The 19,425-nt window shown below is 35.3% G+C and overlaps 1 protein-coding gene across 2 annotated transcripts in view; it reads left to right on the plus strand.

Moving 5' to 3' along the window:
• LOC145670426 (myosin light chain kinase, smooth muscle-like) overlaps positions 1-19,425 on the plus strand; it is a 227,886-nt gene that overhangs the window by 173,744 nt on the left and 34,717 nt on the right. For both annotated transcript variants that reach the window (XM_081739093.1, XM_081739094.1), the window contains exon 7: positions 4,257-4,409. In XM_081739093.1, coding sequence (XP_081595219.1) covers positions 4,257-4,409 — 153 coding nt within the window. The remainder of the gene's footprint in view (positions 1-4,256; positions 4,410-19,425) is intronic.

Genomic DNA, 19,425 nt, shown 5'->3' on the forward strand with positions numbered 1-19,425 from the left:
ATTATTTATTAGCGAAAGGAGATAATGAAATGCAAGTCACCACAATCATAGATAATGCTATTCTACAACAGAAAATATGAACATGAAGAATTTTCAGTGTTGCCAGAATAACATTTCCCCCAAAATCTAAGTTAAGGCAGCGACTAGAGGAACAAACTCAACTGCATTTGATTACGTATCATATTGTCTTGGTATCGTGTGGACTACATTTTAAATAATAGTTGTATTTAGTTTGTAATAAACAAAATAGTTTTAACTTACAATTATTAAAATTAAATAATAATGTTATTTAAAAAGTAGGTCACAGGATACCAAAACAATATGATACGTAATCAATTCCAGTTGAGTTCGTTCCTCTAGTTGCTGCCTTAACTTAGATTTTGGGGGAAATGTTATTCTGGCAATACTGTAATTTCTATGGATGGCAACACTGAACATTTTTCACGTTAATATTTTCTGTTGTAGAATTACATTATCTATGATTGTGGTAAGTTGCATTTCATTATCTCCTTTCACTCATGAAAAACAAACAAAAGAAAAATGGTAAATTTTGTATTATTTTTAGTATGTCAGGCTCTTAAGTTCAATTATTTTGCATGTAAGACAGATACATGATTGTGTAATGGAAATGCCATCCAAGAAAGTCTTTAAAGAGAATAATCATTGGAGGCTCGAAAACCTGTTGTGGATAAAGGAGAGGAGGGGAAGAAAGACAGCTGCGAAGTCACTTCCAATGTGACTTCCCCCTTGTAAAACTCTGAAGTCACCACTGAATGTTAAAGAAACATTACATTGTACTTTTAACCCTGGTACTACGCCGCACAAAATTTACGTCCACCTATGTGATGGCTTACTTCTCTCCCTACAACCACATCATTTCTGCCGCCAGCACTGCTTCCGCTGGTTAGTTGGCCCGGTAACGGCATAAGAGAAGGTTGTGTATGCTACCATTTCGTGCTCGTTAAATTTACGTATTGGTAGTAATAGTGGCATAAAAAAATACGGTAGTAATCTGGAGTTAAGCCATGACTAAGTGAGATTCACATGGAAAATGGAAAGAAGGAAGTATAATGTAATCATATTCTTTCACATTGGGATAATTTCACTAGTAAAGATCAGGATTGAATAAGGTATTTGTAGCTCGGAAGTCATGATAAAATCTCCTCGAAATGCGTCCTTACGGGCCAGAGCAGAACAAAGAGAACTTGAAGAAGTCGATCATATCAAATATCTGGGAAGTGTTTTGACGAAAGACGATTACTGCAGCAAAGAGATCAGGTCGAGAATTGCCATAGCCAAAGAAGCATTAAACAAGAAAAGGTCACTCTTAACTAGCAGCCTTAATATTGGACTACGGAAGAAATTGGTCAACTGATATATATATGGAGCATTGGACTGTATGGTTAAGAGATTTGCACATTACGAAAGTTAGAGAAATATTTAGAGAGCTCTGAAATGTGATGTTGAAGGAAGATGGAGAAGATAAAATGGACAGAAAGAGTAACAAACGAAGATGTTTTAAAACGGATAGGAGAGAAGAGGACGCTTTTAGCCAGCATCCTTCGTGGAAAGGCCAATTGGATTGGACACATATTGCGAAGAAAATGTCTTCTTCATACCGCCGTAGAAGGAAGGATGGAAGGAAAGCGAGGAATAGGAAAAAGAACACAAGCGATCAATGATTTGAAAAACAGAAGAAAATATTGGTAGTTAAAAGAAGCTGAAAATTGAGAAATATGGAAGAAACATTTCCACGGACAAACTGAAAATTAAGAAGAAAAATAAAACCCTCATCAGTCCGAGGATCTCCCAAAAGGCAGAATACTTTATTATTATTATTATTATTATTATTATTATTATTATTATTATTATTATTATTATTATTATTATTACTTGAAATTAGAAAGTGCAGGTATCATAAAAAAATTCTTTTGCTTTTAGTAAATCACAAAATGGTAATAAAAGCAGAACGGTTTGCAGAGAGAGATTGTATAACATCATGGTAAGCTATATATAAATTGAAGAAAAATGAATTTGAAGCTTGTGAAAACAAAGTTACTAGATAAACAAAGAAGCCTTTTGGAATTAGTCGAGAGAGAAAAAGATACGAAGCTGAAATCCTTTGTGTGAAAGCCAAATATATATTGTATGCAAGTTGTACTGAATTTTTCGTATCAGATTTAAAGCTTCTACCGTGCTGGCGCGACAAGCACCGAGATTTTAGGCTTTAAGATATTCTAGAAATATAGCATTCTCACAACAGAAAACTTACGAAATCTTGATCGAGATAGTTTCTTTCTCAGTGAAATGTAAGAACTCGAGATTTCCTTTAATTCTTTGTTCACATTTGTAATAAGAAGTGATGGATTTGCAAAAGAGTTTTGGTAGAAGAAAGTGTTTTAACCTAAAACGATCGTGGCAACTTTCGATACTTTCAAACTTTAAACAAATAAAATCACTATACCAAATAGCATTCTCGCTTCGCAGTCAGGAAAGTACGATTAGAATCCGGTGACTGGGCTCCCAGATTTCCAGTGTTTTCCCGTTCCACTAGGCGAATGCGGAATGATACCTTTTTAAAAACAGGCCCTGGTTGATTTTTTTTGCATTTAATTATTATGAGGACACAGTAACCCTTTTTAAATTCTACTGTTATCTGTTCGTTACTCCATACGAATTCTTGATTTTTTTTTTTTTTTTTTTTTTGAATAGACAAACAGAGCGATTATCTCGGCTAAGCTCGTTAATGGGGTCATCTTCACGGGTAACGGTGACTTGTGTCTACTAGAGTTCAATTGGATGTTTCCAGTTTCCTGCTAGAAAAATTTCCAGTATTCCACGGTCAACTAAAAAAAGTGTGAGTGCCAAGTATGAGTGTATGCTGTGATAGTTAACAGCCTGTAAAATGTGTTGAAAAAGTAAAAGTCTTCTTTAATATTCTAATACAAAAAAATCACAGAAACTAGACGGTTAAAATCGAAAAAATAGAAAAGCACGTGTTTTCTAGACGTTATTTCTCTCAGAACTTATCGTAATCAACATTCACTTTATTCTGCGAACACGTGCGTGTGTGTGTGTTTGTGTGTGTGTGTTGGTCAAAATAATTAAAAAAATATATTATAAACACTATCCATTTTCTTTCTCGAACTAACTAGTTTTTCAGTGGTTGGCCGATTAGCCCTATCACCATCTACACCCAAATGATGGGACTGCCATCTTGAAGGATCTCAAAGAATTTTTTTTACATTTTTCCAATATTACACAAAACTTACAGCATATTTTCAGTATTTCCAGTATCGATACAAATTTCCAGTATTTCAAGAGTATTAATATACATCCTGTTTAATGGTCTCACTTTTCATATCTCATTTTCTATTATTGAAACAAAAGTGTTTAATTAGAACGCTAGAAATCACTCATCGCGGCAATAGCAGCAAACATCCTCCAGCGGGTGACATCTACCGGACGAAATTCAAAAGTCTAACCTGTCATAATTTTTACTGTCGTTAGCAGAATTTATTTAGAACTGCATATACAGGGTGTTTCAAAACAACACCGACAACGTTTGGAAGGTGATTCCTGACACCAAGATAAGACAAAAAGTATAGACCAGCCTGGGTACATAAATACTTCCTTTCGGACTTATAGGCTGCCGAAAACATGAACTTTAAAGGTCCATAGCTCTAAAACTATGGGACTTACCATAGTCGGGTCAAGACTTTACTTAGGAACTAGTACGTGTCCTATCCAAAAATCCATGTTTCAGAATCCTAAGGTACTCACGCAACGCCTTTATAGAGAGAGTTAGGCTACGGGGATATAATTTGAAGTACTCACCAACTATCTCTATAAAAATCGTTGCGGAAGTTACAGCAGGATTCTGAAACATGAATATTTGGATAGGGCACATACTAGTTCCTATGTGAAGTCTTGACCCGACTATTGTAGGTCTCATAGTATTTGAGCTATGGACCTTTAACGTTAATTTTTACATGTTTTCGGCAACCTATAACACCGAAAGGAAGCATTTGTGCACCCAGGTTGGTCTATACTTTTCGACTTATCTTGGTGTCAGGAATCACCTCCCAAACGTTGTCGGTGTTGTTTTTGAAACACTGTATAAATATTCCTGTCAGAGTTTGAAATAGGGTAGACACATTATAGATTTGAAAAAAAAAAAAGCATTATTTTCAGTAATTACTTTCTACTCTTTATAAATTTGTTTGTAATATCCATATTTATCTCTGATATTCCAGACTGTCAGGGTTGTCACCATTCATGGGTGAAACAGACGTGGAAACGATGGCCAACGTCACTATTGCCAAATATGACTTTGACGACGAAGCTTTCAATGAAATATCTGAAGATGCCAAAGATTTCATTCGAAAGCTATTACTTAAAGACAAAGAGTAAGTATGCATGTTCCCTTCCCTCAGTCATACCTTTATATAATAAAAATGAATAAAATGAGATATCCAAACATTTTAACAACAAGGGTTATGTGAAAGAGGTAAAATTGCTACGTAAAACAGGAAATAAACTTGATTGATAAGTTAATGAAGCATGAAGCATCTAAATAAAGAGACTATTTAAATCCTGACGCTATTTAACCAAAATAATTATAGATCTATTAAAGAGCACAAGTCACTTAAGAGAAGGTTTATAATATATATAATATAATTGAAATTTGTAATAACATCACGTAGTAACATTTGAAAAAACACAACTTTATATTGGACTGGCAACATTGTTAATTTTGTGGTATTGCGGAGTGTGTAAAATAATGTTTCGCTATCGATATTTGCGATTTTAGCGTTTCCTAGCTATTAATTTAGAAGTTACAAGGGCATTCAAGATAAATGGTCCACATTGTAGATATATAATCATATATAGTAACTTCTGATACGCGTTTCACTAGATTCTTTCATAGCTGTTTGATCCTTGATTTTAACCTATCATCTTTTTTATTTGATAAACATACAGACCGTTAAGCACATTGAATCATTTCACTGTAATTCGATACAGTAGAGTAACGAAAACTCGGCCTAATGTAGACCGAAGGGTGGCCGAATTTGTGAAAATGTCAGATTATCGGGAACGGAGTTAAAAAAGAATAAGTACCAGTGTTTCCTCAGAAAATACAGTATTGTGCTTGTATGTATTGGTTGCTTGAGAATACAATAGAGAATAAACTGCTCAATTATCCTTAAACAAATGAAAAGTACGTACTTTATGAAAGCATAGAATCTGTATTATACATGAAAATTGAAAATTAATGAATACACACTGTACAGTAATTTACCTGATAAGACAGACCTCAGAAAAAAATACTTTATGAAAACATAAAGCTGTCTATAATGAAAATTAACTAGCTGACTTTGCAAAAACTAGGTACTTTTTTAAAAAAGAAATGTGTGACGACCTGTTGTTACCCTGCCAGAGTGTGAACGAGTTATCCGGACTGACGGTTATCGAGTGCTGAGTTTTAGGGACCTTGCTGTATACCTAATTAGTATAAAAGTCCACATAAATAAAATAAAAAGAAAGATGTCAATGATGAATTACTTCATACAAGGAATTAAATATTGCTATATGCACACGATATTGTAATAGGTCGCAACAATATGGTTTCCATTAATTCAGCATATTTAACTACAAACTAATACGATTCTCACCATCTACATCAAAATAATTACTCTCATGTGTATATATTGTCGCCAGCAAAGATAAGCATTCATCTACATTCTTTCTACAAATACTTCAAAATGTGAACCACTTTAAAAAAGATTTATTCCACGTTAAAGGCAAGTACGAAATCGTGGGGTACGAGAGATTCCTCCACAATAATTTTGGAATAAAATTCCCTTAACAAGGTACTGGAAGTAAATAAAATAACACCATTGCCAAAAGTTTGAAATTAATTACAGTAATTCTTCGATAATTAACACATATATGTTATATATTAGTGGTATGGGAAGACACAGAAAACAACTAGAGTTTATTATATCCTTAATTTTACATGATTAAATAATTATAGACGTTCAAGTATATAGGTTCTCTATATCGAACATTCCAGTATCCTTCACTTCGACTGTGATAATTTCAGACCCTATTTCAAGGAAGTCATGGTCTCCACGTCAATCTTTTTTTAGAAAATAAATTATATAGTTGAATAATTTCTTTCAGCATTCATTAATTTTTTTAAAGTCTCTCAGTCTCTCGTACTTAAAAAATAAATTATGATAGAAAGAAACTTAGCGTTCATACCTTTGTTGCAATTTACTATAGTTTAAATTTACCGACAGCAAAAAGGAGTCCCAGCATAGACAAAAGATACACAATTGAACAGAATATGAAACATATTTGTTGGAATGGAAAGCTAAGTAGGATTGGCAAATACTTGCTAAATATATCGTCATATGGATTGATTGATAGAAGAGGAAGAAAAACAGATTATTAAAATATTATAAGTTAGTTATTGATGAATTCATGATGTTATGATGGAACAAATGAAAGTTGTAATTTGTGATGAACGGATATTAAATTGTAATAATGTATTGAGAAATCGAATGATTCAGAACGTATGTAGGTGAGATATAAAGGGGAGGAATATCAGTACACTGAAACTTTCGAATAAAACGACAGTTGCAGGCGTACAGTATTCGGTTTGTTTCTTTTCATTATTATCATTGACTAGCAGAATACCCATTCTTCGTATGGGAAGAATACGTGGAAATGAAGGAGTGAATATGGATTTAAACAGCATCACAATTGTCACTGTTCATCTAAGCGACCCCGAAAACTATGGATTCGATACTAATATCAGTCATTTTCAATCATTTTTGAATATCTTCCCCTCCCCAAGTTGTAGGGCTGAATGTAAACAGCATCGAAAGTGTCACTGTTCATTTCAGCGACCCCGAAGACTATGGGTTCGACAAACATAGGTCATTTTCGATCATTTTTAAATATCTTCCCCTCACTTAAGTTGCACAGTCAAAGTAGGTAAAAATTATCCCAGGCCCGAACCTAATCTATGTTAAAAATTTGATGGAGATCGGTCGGGTGGTTGAAGAGATATGAAGTCACAAACATAGTCACTTTTATTTATATATAAACCGGTATAGATTAAGCATGTCCTTATTTTTATAAAATGAACATTGGACACATTAGAGAAACTTAGCTCTCAAGCCTCAAACGGCTTTTCAATAGCGTATCAAGAAAATAGACGAAACATTAATTAATTAATTAATTAGCTAACTTGCTATTGTATCTCTGTCACCCACTTCGTGTGTTACAGTCACATAATTATTATCATTAATAAGTATAATCCACCGATACAGAATATTAACTTTTCGCGATAATTGTTCAAAGTAGCTGGTGTAAAACGAACGAAAATGTCGATTAACATAAATTAATTAATTGATGGTATTTGTATAACTTTTGCTCTACGTCTCGGAACAGGTTAATGAAAAAGGCTTACATGCACAAGCTGATCTAAGAGTGGGGGTCAAATTTCTCTTCATGGGGAGCTAAGTAATATAATTAAATGGGCTCTTGCCAATATTGACATCCCAAATATTTTAGAACCACCTGCAATGTTTCGAGATAATGGGAAACGACCAGCTGGAGTGACATTAACCCACTGGAAAATGCGGCAACGACTGGTATGAGACGTCACATGTGTAGACACATTTGCACCTTCTCATTTAGCTTCAACTTACAAAGAGGCAGGAAATACTGCTGTGATAGTCTGTACGCGAAAACACACGAAATAATCCGAACTAAAAGATCATATGATTATTGCCTTTGCTACTGAAACTATGGGAGTTTTAGCCAGGAAGTTAGGGAATTCCTAAAGGAAATTGAGTCAAAATTTCTCAAGACGGGAGATCCGAGAAGTGCACAAATTTTATTTCAGCGCATTAGTTTAGTAATACAACGAGGTAATGCGGTTAGCATTTTAAGTTCCTTCCCTTCTTTTAAAATGGAAGATATTTTTATTTGAAATGAACCGGAATTTATGAACACTTTGGATTGAAAAGTTTGTAAACTTGTATCTTGTAATATTGTTTAAGTTTTGTTAACTACGTGATATTTCTCATGCTACTTCCAAAGATGTTGGAAGATGGATTTACTTGCTTTTCTCAGTTATGAAGTTAACTTGTTCTACACAATTTTGTTATTAATTTTTATTTATTTGAGTATTAACTCAACATAATTAGATTTGATTCAAAATTATAATATTAACTGTTTTCTTAAATATTGTTAACGTAAAAAAAAAAAGAATAATAATAAAACAATTATAAGACAAATCAACTATTTTATGAGAAAACATGTGACAAAAACTGATTATAAACTTGATTGAAACACAACTTAAATAAACCTATTTCTTAATATAACTTTTCTTAATTTGAAGCAGCTTAAGTCTGATAGTGTATATCTACCTCGTTGTTGAAAAATCGAGATTATATGTCGCGATTGATACTTAATATACGACAACTTGTATCTTGTAATATTGTTGAATTGATCGATTTATTTCTTTAGTGAACCAGTATTTAAAACAGACTCATTTTTAGTGTTGGTATTAATCTTTTTATAAAAATATGCTTATAATTTTTAGTTACTTACGAAATTGCTGTGACCACTAGAAAAGAAAACTACTTTACATAATTTTAAAAATGTTTAAGTATTATTTGGAAAAATAGTTCTAAAAATATTTTTTGTAAAAAAAAAAAAAAATATTATTTGTGAGACTCTGAGATAACATATGCATGTGATTTGTTTTAACCTAAAAAGAAAGATTGTTTTTATACACATTTATTGACACTAATATATTTACAAGTTCATATATGTAAATACGAATTTATATCGATGTATTCCTCTGTTTCTGTTTTCAGAGGCACCACACTTTACCTGTAATATTAGTTTGTCGAAGACAAATAACTGCATTCGTATTTTGTAGAATCAAGCAGTGTATTTGACCAGAAATATCCTAAGAATTACATTACTTTTTTAAAACCATAATTTTACCAATTAGACGAGCAAAAAATAATAAAAAAATCTCAATGTAAAAAATTACTTCAACAGTACCTAGGTATATGGATACTGGTTTAATTTGATTTGTCGAAAATTATTCCAATATAAACTATTGAAAAAGAATAATTACGTACAACTAGTTCAGTGGAGTCGTCAAGCCTTAGAGGGAGCATTAAATTCAGAGACAGACAGACCTGGAGGCTTCATAATCAGCACCAGGATACTATTTGTTAGGCGTAACAGTATATAGATTGAAGAGTGAATTGAATCAAAGGAGAGGGTTCACTTTGACGGTAATGCTAATATGCAAACCTCAAAACATTTAAGAGTTACAGGTTGCATAAACATCTAGACGAAAAGATTTATATATTCCTAATTCCTTATAAAACCAGGACACCTGTCAGTTACGCTAATTCTAATAGTTCATAGCCAAATTAACATATGTCGCTAGCGTGCAGGCAATTTACAAGTTAGTCGATGGTTTGGAGGAACAACTAATACATTTTAAAAAATCAGATTGAAACTACAACTAACATCAATCCATAAAGAAAAAAAAAGTGTCTAGACACCTGTTTTTAAAGTTTTCACAAACTCACAGCATAGTCCACAAATCCTGACACAACTAACACAATACATAAAATGAAAAAATAAGAGTCATTTCATGAAAAATAGATGGTCATCGCAGTTAATTTTATTTCCAAGACGTTTTTTTTCTTCTTTTTTTCTCGTTGATCCGCTTCAGTTCGCCCCAAACTCCCCTGCTAAAAGCAGGTTTTGTGATTGTCTTGAGATTTTGCATAGCATCGGAAGGTTGAACGCATGCCTCTTCCACAAACTCAACAGGACATCAATATCTTTATGATTTCCCAGGATTCACCCATTTATCCCATAAGTTCGGATTATCATCATTACTTGGATACTATCACTTTAAGTATCTCACAAAACATGTATTTGTAGTAACCATCTTATAGAGAGTGAAAGTGATATTTGCTGACAAAAATCTCTGGTCTTGGTCGAGAGGAAAAATGATCAGCATAAAAAGGGTTCAAATACAACCCTCCTATGGAACTATTAATTCCGTTTCATAAAAACCCGGTCGTGATGAGGGGTAGTTGACTTCTTAAGAAAGATAGTCCATTGAGACAGACTGCATCATAATATACACCGGGAAACAAATGTAGTTATCGAAACTTCATACCAACTATAAAACAAGGCAACTTCCTAGCGAGCACGGCAGCTTAAGTTTTAGAGTTCTCCCGTTTCCTCCCATTTATTATTATTCTATGAATATCAATTCCTTTCATAACCCTAAACACCCGTCTTTTTAAGACTACAGGTCATAAATGCATTTCATTTTATTTCATTTGTTTCGATTTTTTAAGTATCTCTTTATGCGATAATCTGTAGAATGGTTTTTACTTTTGCATATTTGACCGGAAAATAGGCAAAGATTCCTGTCCGAACTAAAGCTACATGTTCTATTTGTTTTTGGAAAGTTGAGTAAGGAAACCTCCAAAAAAAAAAGTTTACGTAAAATTAAAAAGACCAGCAACTATGATTATTCATTGAATATTTATGACAAGGAGAAAACCATCATTTCTTCAGCTTGATAGAATTGCTATCTAGAAGTCATATACTTGAAAACTGTGTATATAGCATACTATTACAAAATTGTGTACCTCCTTCGCAGCATTTAATATTAGACAATTATGTTTATCTATCATACTCTATTAAACATTTCTTTTCCGACAGTACTACCATTATTTTTAAAAATCCTATTTTACTCCCCACATTCTGCGAAACTTCATGAACAAGGTTGTCGAATGTAGCTGAAATACTGAACATAAAACTTCTTTGGAGATAATGTAAAATCCTGCTTGTGGCAGAGTATAGGTAAAGCAAATTATAGTCCGGGATTGGAAAATTCTATTATAATATAAATAGATACAAATTCTCTACTATTTCTGGTTTAAGTAGGTGTCTCCTCGACCTGATGGTCTCAGGAAGGATTCCTCACTAAGCAAGCTACGTGAGGAGGTGTAGAACACTCACTGCTCCACTGCAAGCAGAGAGGGTTTAGGGTCCCGACAAAGCTCCACTGCAAGCTAGGCCGGGGTTGTGATTAGGAATCTCCCGCTGCTCCACTACAAGCAGAAAGAGAGCTAAAGTTTCCCACAAGGCTCCATGGCAAGCCAGGAGGAAAAAGAATCGATAGCTTCACTGCAAGCAGAAAGAGAGCTAAAGTTTCCCACAAGGCTCCATGGCAAGCCAGGAGGAAAAGGAATCGATAGCTCCACTGCAAGCACAAAGAGAGCTAAAGTTTCCCACAAGGCTCCATGGCAAGCCAGGAGGAAAAGGAATCGATAGCTCCACTGCAAGCAGAAAGAGAGCTAAAGTTTCCCACAAGGCTCCATGGCAAGCCAGGAGGAAAAGGAATCGATAGCTCCACTGCAAGCAGAAAGAGAGCTAAAGTTTCCCACAAGGCTCCATGGCAAGCCAGGAGGAAAAGGAATCGATAGCTCCACTGCAAGCAGAAAGAGAGCTAAAGTTTCCCACAAGGCTCCATGGCAAGCCAGGAGGAAAAGGAATCGATAGCTCCACTGCAAGCCAAGAAAAGAAATTTGACCAGCCGAGACTAGTGTCTGTAAATGGAAGCCTCTCACTTGCATAGGTGCTCGCTCCTTTCCCTCGTCGTCATGTGACGTTTCTGTATCTCCGTCTTCTGCAGCTATAGTACTCCGTAGTAAGATGCACCTGGTTGTTGTTTCTAAGGGACCCGGACAAATCCGCCAAATGACAAATCCGCCAATTACCAAATCTGCCAATTACCAAATGCGCCAAACGCGAAAATGACCAAATGCGCCAATTGTGAAAATGGACAAATCAGCCAATGGACAAATCTGCCAATTACCAAATCTGCCAATTACCAAATCTGCCAATGACCAAATCTGCCAATTACCAAATCTGCCAATTACCAAATCTGCCAAACGCGAAAATGACTAAATGCGCCAATGATGAGAATGGACAAATCTGCCAATTGACAAATCCGCCAATTACCAAATCTGCCAATTACCAAATCTGCCAAACGCGAAAATGACCAAATGCGCCAATCGTGAAAATGGACAAATCAGCCAATTGACAAATCTGCCAATTACCAAATCTGCCAATGACCAAATCTGCCAATGACCAAATCCGCCAATTACCAAATCTGCCAATTACCAAATCTGCCAATTGACAAATCTGCCAAACGGAAAACACCGAACTATGTTTGTATTATCATCAAATAACTGGATAGTCTAGTAAAAAGCATACAGAAAGAAAGTATTTATGAATATCAAGCAAGAAACTAAAAGTAATTAATAGAAAGCAATCAAATCAAATATTTGAGGATTTGAACGAGGTAACCATTTAAAATAACATTAACGTTTACTCAATATATGTAAAAAAAAAAAAAAAAAAAAAGAGAAGAAGAAGAAGAAGAAGAAGAAGTTGGTGAAGACCGGAGAGACATGATGTAAAAGTTCAATAAATCGTACGTGCTCTAACACAATGAGATAATTTGTTTGTTCTTATATTTTAATTTTGATGAATTTATAACTGTTAAAAATGAATGTTTTTGTTATTTGCTGGAGTGATTGCCCCCTTTCTGCATTGAGGTTATATTTTTGGGTGCCCGACCTCTTGGACATTATACTATACTTGCTACAGTTGGCAATACTTCTTAAAATGACGTAGTTGCGAGAAATTTTTAAAAAGATCGTTGTTTGTTTTCGTACTTTTGACACTTGACCAACAGTTTTTGGGAGTCGCGATTACTACATATTCTCCTAATTTCACGACTTTTAGCAGTATTGCCAACATTAACATTCATTATCACATCTCCTAAACCATGTAAAATATCAAATTGCTATTACGTGTTGTTTGCCATGACTCCATTTTGGTGTTGTTTGCCACGGTATTGTTCTCTCTAGCTTATCTTATACCACAATCGTGAAGACTTATACAAAATCGACTTATAAGCTAAGGGTTGCCAGATGAGCATATTATAATGATCAAATCTATTATATTATAAACAGAATGCATACAATACGAATTGTCCCAAGCACGTTATTGGGTTACTACGCTATCGGCTGTTAATGCCACAGTTAAATTTATTCAAGGTGAGTTCAAGCACTCAATATAATAATTTGTTTGCTTAGAAACTCTCCAGGTGCATTTTCAAAATTGATATTGCCTACAATTTGTTTGTGTTCGACTATGTAGCCAACGTTAAATCTAGGCATATCATCAGGACTAACAATAAGGGGGGTATAGGAATCCCGATAAATGGGGACCCAAACCTTCCAGAGGGGGCGCGATACGCGATATATATATATATATATATATATATATATATATATATATATATATATATATATATATATATATATATATATACTAGGGATGGCCAAAATTTTCCGGAATCCGGATTCCGGAAATTTTGTTTTCCGGAATCGGAAAATTTACTTTCCGGAATTCGGAAAAAATCCGGATTTCGGAAAAATTCCGGAATTCGGAAAAAATCCGGAATTCAGAAAAACTCCGGATTTCGGAATTTGGAAAAATTCCGGAATTCGGAAAAATTCCGGATTTCGGAAAAATTCCGGAATTCAGAAAAAAACCGGAATTCGGAAAAAATCCGGATTTCGGAAAAATTCCGACATTCGGAAAAAATCCGGAATTTAGAAAAAAATCGGAATTTTTCCGAGATCCGGAATTTTTCCGATTTTACTTTCCGGATTCCGGAAAGTAAAAATTCTGGAATTGGCCATCCTTAGCTAGTAGCTGTTAAAAGAGAAACACAATAACGAATAGGCTATATATACTGTATTAATTTCTTGTAGTTGGATATGTCTTTATCATTTACGTAGACAATTGCTACGGCAGTTATTTACTACTTTATGAGAAAGGTCTTGTTTTCACACACAAAAAAGTCGCCGGTATGTCTCAAACATTATCGCGTTCCCACCTGCAGCTGCTCCAAAGCACTGCAAACTACTTTTTAACCAGGCGAAAGGCAGTGAAGGAAAATAAATCTCAACAAATATTCTAATAACATTCGCTTATTGTCAACATACCTACAGTGAGCGCAGAAAGTGTTCGTACACCGTGCATACTTTATATTGAAAACAGCTAGCATGAGAACGGGAGGTGGAAAATATATATATAACCAGAATTAAGACTACACATTCATACATTTTATTTCTATATACAAGAGAAAGGCCAAACAAACACAATCACTGTTTGTTCAGAAGAAAAGAGAGAATTCCTTTTTTGTAAACGCAAAAAGTCACCGTACACTTATGCTTGAATTAATGCTTATAAAGTATATTACGTTATTTAATGTTTTGTGGGATTACCCTGTGCGTTAATGATTGTCAGTAGTCTTCGTGGCATTGATTTCACCTGACATTGTAGTAGTTCGTAGTTCTGTAGTTTCGGGACTGATTATGTCCCATTCTTCTTGAATAGCTTTTCTTAGGCCTTCTTTAGTAGACAAGCTGTGCCTTCTGATTCTTGTCTCCAGAACAGATCATAGATGTTCTATGGGGTTCATGTCTGGGGATTGGGGAGGTGTGCGAAGCTGTTTGAAGGTATTATAGAGTCAGGGGCGGATCCAGAGGGGGGCGATCGGGGCGATCGCCCCCCCACAAGAGGAAACTCTTATTTTATATATAAATAAACCCATCCATAACAAGTTTGGAGGTCTTAAAAGTAGCAGTATTACCGCCGACCGCCCCCCCCCCCAGAAGTCCGTCCTGAATCCGCCCCTGGCAAACCTTGCAGACAGGCCTCGTTCAACAGTACAAACAATAATTGCGATGTATAATGTTTCTATCACTGTGCGAAACCATAAAAAAAATAATAAAATAATAATAATAAAAAAAAAGAACTGGAAGACCAAGAGTGTTGAGTGAACAAGTTAAACGTTACATTATTAGGGAAAGAAAAAAGGTTCCAAAAAGTAGTTTTGTGCAATTGGCAACGGATCTGGAAACACGCGGTGTTAAAGTATCAGCCAGTACAGTGCGGAATATTTGCAGGGTATCATGGTCGGATAGCCAGGAAAATGTTCTGGGTGAACAAGACAAATCGTATAAAGAGGCTAAAGTTTGAAAAAGAGTATAAAGATAAGGGATCAGGCTTCTTTTTGGAATAGGGTCATATTTTCGGACGAAAGTAAATTTAATTTTATCGAGTCCAATGGGAGGCGTATGGTATGGCGCAAGGTGAATACAGGGATGAATCCTCAAAATCTCGACCCTAAAGTAAGACACGGAGGAGAGTCCGTGCTCGTCTGGGGTTGTATGAGTGCCTGAGGAGTGGTGATCGATGGAGTGATGGATACACTTATCGATGGAGTGATGATCCACAAAGTGTATATTAACATATTAAAGGAATATATCCATACTAGTGCGCAGAAGATGGTTCTTGAAAACAATTTATTGTTCAGTTGAGTTGATTTTAGTTTAGCGTCCCTTTCAGCAGCGAGGCTATATGAGACGTGGACCTACTGATTAACGTGGAATCCGAACCACATGAGCTCCCGCCGGGAATCGAACCCGGGTCTCCCACGCCAAAGGCGCGTACGCTAACCGCTTAGCCACGGAGGAGCTCAATTTATTGTTCAGCAAGACAACGACTCCAAACATACAGCGGAAAATACTCGATTGTGGCTACTCTATACAGGGGCGGATCCAGGACGGACTTCTGGGGAAGGGGCGGTCGGCAGTAATACTGCTACTTTTAAGAGCTCCAAACTTGTTATGGATGGGTTTATTTATATATAAAATAAGAAAGTTTCCTCTTGTGGGGGGGGGGGGCGATGGCCCCGATCGCTCCCCTCTGGATCTGCCCCTGAGGTTTGCTATCTTTCTCAAAGACTTACCCTTCTTATGCACTTTAATAATTACTTTTCTTGTCTCCTCATTTGTTTCTGTTCGGTTGCTTCCCATTTCGACAGCCCACCGTGCAGTTTTTTCACTCCTATTCACAACTAAACTCATTCTGTTACTCGTCATGCTATACAGAGGTGTATACTCAGGTGAATACTAGGGAACCCCAGTTGTGGTATCTTTGTTTCGTATTTGTACGTCAGGTGTACGATCACTTTTTGCGTCTACTCTATACATTTTCTACGGAATTTATTTACTTTCTGACCATTAAACTTGTCTTTGTGGTTCTTTATTGATATATTCATAAAGCTTAGTTTTCATTATTCATATTGTGTGTGTTATTACACTTCTTAAATTTTCTGTTTCTTTTTCGCAGGCATTCTCGTTTCAATAGCATAGGTGTACGAACACTTTCTGCGCTCACTGTATGTACAGTAAATACAAATTTATAATTGTTGACTTTACGAAGTATACAATGTACTTGTTCAATAATTAACATAAGCAGGCATTCATTAATTTATATTAATATAATAGTTAACAAAACTAATAAGCGGGTGATTGATGACTCAGTGGTAGAGTTTTCATCTATGGTATTCTAACCCAGGACATGTGGGTTTTCGACAGGGCCTAAAATTGGGTGGAGTACTCCACACTTTGTGGAACTGTAGAAAAGGAGTGTGAAACTATAATTCTTAAAGTGTGGAGTGGTATTAATGTGAGTACCTTACTTTTCTCGGATTATGCATTTAAACGCATTTAGTGTGTCAAACTAAGTCTTACTGATTCTACATTCATTACGCAATGAGGGGTTACTTAATTCCATATAACTGCCAGTATATGACATTAAGCCAGAGTTAATACGTCTGTCTCCTAGATGGCAGGGAAAACCATTGCCAATTTTGAGGTGAAGGAACTTCTTAACTATATTTAGTTTTTAAACGTTTTCGGTTGCATTCATATAGTTTTAAAATATGCAACTAATTGCACGTTTATCTGTTGTTTCAATAGGACATTACACTTTTCCGATATAATGAAATGTGTTGTTGTTTTGTAGATAAAAATTACACGATCCTTACAACCCGTTATAGAAATATGTACTACCAGAGATAACATACATCAATAACCGCCAAAAATTTAGCCGAAGCACAGCGTCACGAAAATCAGTAGAAAGAGTAATGTTTCCCAGAGTGACTTCGATAGTTACTGATAATGAAAACATGAATACAGGAGAACACAAAGGAATGTGGAAATTGTTAACTGATGAAAGAGTGCTTCAGGTGAAACGTTGCGTCTGTTGAAAGTTTGGTGTGCTGCCCATCTCATTAATTTAGCATGGAAAAATGTCACCAAGAATGTCCAAGAAGTTTTATCTCTCATACAAGCAGCATTTGAACTGTGTGCTTTCCATCACTCTTCAGGGCAGCGAACGAAAGGTTTAACGATGGTAGCTTCAGAAAATAATTTAGAAGTTTTGCACTACCCAGAATATTTTGACGTCAGGTGGACAAAATTTTCATTCAGTATGCTCACTACTCTCCTAAGAAATTGGTATCCAAGCTGCCTTTACTTGTAAACCTTTGCCATGTATGTAATGAAGCCAATGGTCATCTGCGTAAATGGATAGAAGTAGATCGCCTTCATCTTCTGTGTCTTGTGACAGACGCTCTATATGTTTTCAAGAACTGCTAGCAGAAGTTTGAGAGTGATGAAATGTTTGTTTTGGACATAATAACAAATAAAAATAGAACTATAGCACAATTGGAGAGTATGAAAGAGAAACCTCTGTTAGGCGGGTGGGAAGAAACGTTTTTAAACGAACGTGTGCAAGAGAACGTCAACGGAGAAATACAGTACTCATTACATGGTATTCAACTTCATCGTAACACACGTCGCAATAAATCCCGTAACAAATATATCAATGAGAAAAGAGATTTTACTGTAGTACGCTACTAAGTCCTGGATTCCATAATTAACTTTGTTAGTCAGCGTTTGCTGTATGAAGACAGTATTGTTGCTTTGGAGCCTTTGCGTGTTTTGCAAGAGTATGTAACTGATGATGCCCTAAGCGAATGTCACAAAGCTATTTGTCTTGATACAGATCTGCAATTCGCAATGCAATATAGAGAGGCATCATCGTGCAGTATGTTGAAAGGTCTGGACGCTAAAAGCCTTCTCATGAAAATCTAGTCATTTCATGCTCTGTCAACAAGTCTAGCCCGAGTTGTTGCTTCGAAACCATCTTCTTCCGATGTTGAAAGACTTATAATTGACTACAACATATTGAAAACAGATAACAGACTGTCTTTAGCTCCCACTACTGTGAAAAATTACTTTCACGTTAATATAAATATGGGTCCGTTGGAAGATTTTAGCTCAACCTCTGCTGTTATGAAATGACCAGAAAGAAAAGGCGTTTTGAAGTTGGTAGAAAGTCAAAGGAACAGCCCTGGTATGACGGTGTATTTGCCTTGGCAGAAAACAGACTGAGACAGCGTGATGATCACGGAAAAATGACAGTGAAATTCTTATGTAAGAAAAAGTGACTTTTTTTCCCTTCCAGTGTAACTATTTTTCTTACCGGTTTTTTCCCTGTATTTTATGGTTTAATACAACACAATTAAATATGTATCCTAATGTGCCTTTAATTTTGTTTGCTCTGGATGCCAAAATTTTCCTAAATAATAATAATAATAATAATAATAATAATAATAATAATAATAATAATAATAATAATAATAATAATAATAATAATAATATTTTGGGTCGCAGGTAAATATGATGTACTGGACAGAACACTGATTATGTGTCTAAACAAATGCTGACTAAACTAGTTTTTCTATACTATATAAAATTTTTACCAGTGTGGAGCTGTGATTTCGTTGAATTTTAGGCCCTGGTTTTCGATGGCTAATTTTGTGTTCGAAAATTTTCCCGGTGGTACTCTTGGTTCCCTTTCTTATATTGTTCCATCATCACTCATTAACGAATTTAGTTTATCAAAACTCTATAGCCATATATTCATTCTGTCCGTCAGTGAAACAGTCTCAAGAACTATCTGATGGATTACCAATCAATTTTGGCCATGATGTACAGAGTCAATAGTTAAGAATCGAGTTCCCTGATGAATGTAATATTCAAACCGGAAGCGGTACAAATCAACCATTTCCGGTTTTAACGTTAATCATTATATAGTAAATATGGTAATAGATAGCGAGAAGCGGTTTCCAGTAATCGACATATATAACATTCATGTAGATAGAATGTTACCCAGTTTGTGCATCTGCTGAAAATAATGAGCTTAGGTATTTAGAGAGCATTTTCCGCTTTAGAAAATGTGTGCTTGGTAAAGAATGTAGAGAATTAGCTGAGTCAGGCACGTAGCTAGAATATGGTAATAGGAAGGGGTGGGGGTCTGTCACGAAATACTGTGGTTATTTACCAGGGGCTCAAT

Source organism: Thermobia domestica, chromosome 14, assembly GCF_964235325.1.
Source record: "Thermobia domestica chromosome 14, izTheDome1.hap1.1, whole genome shotgun sequence".
NCBI classification, from domain to species: Eukaryota; Metazoa; Arthropoda; class Insecta; order Zygentoma; family Lepismatidae; genus Thermobia; species Thermobia domestica.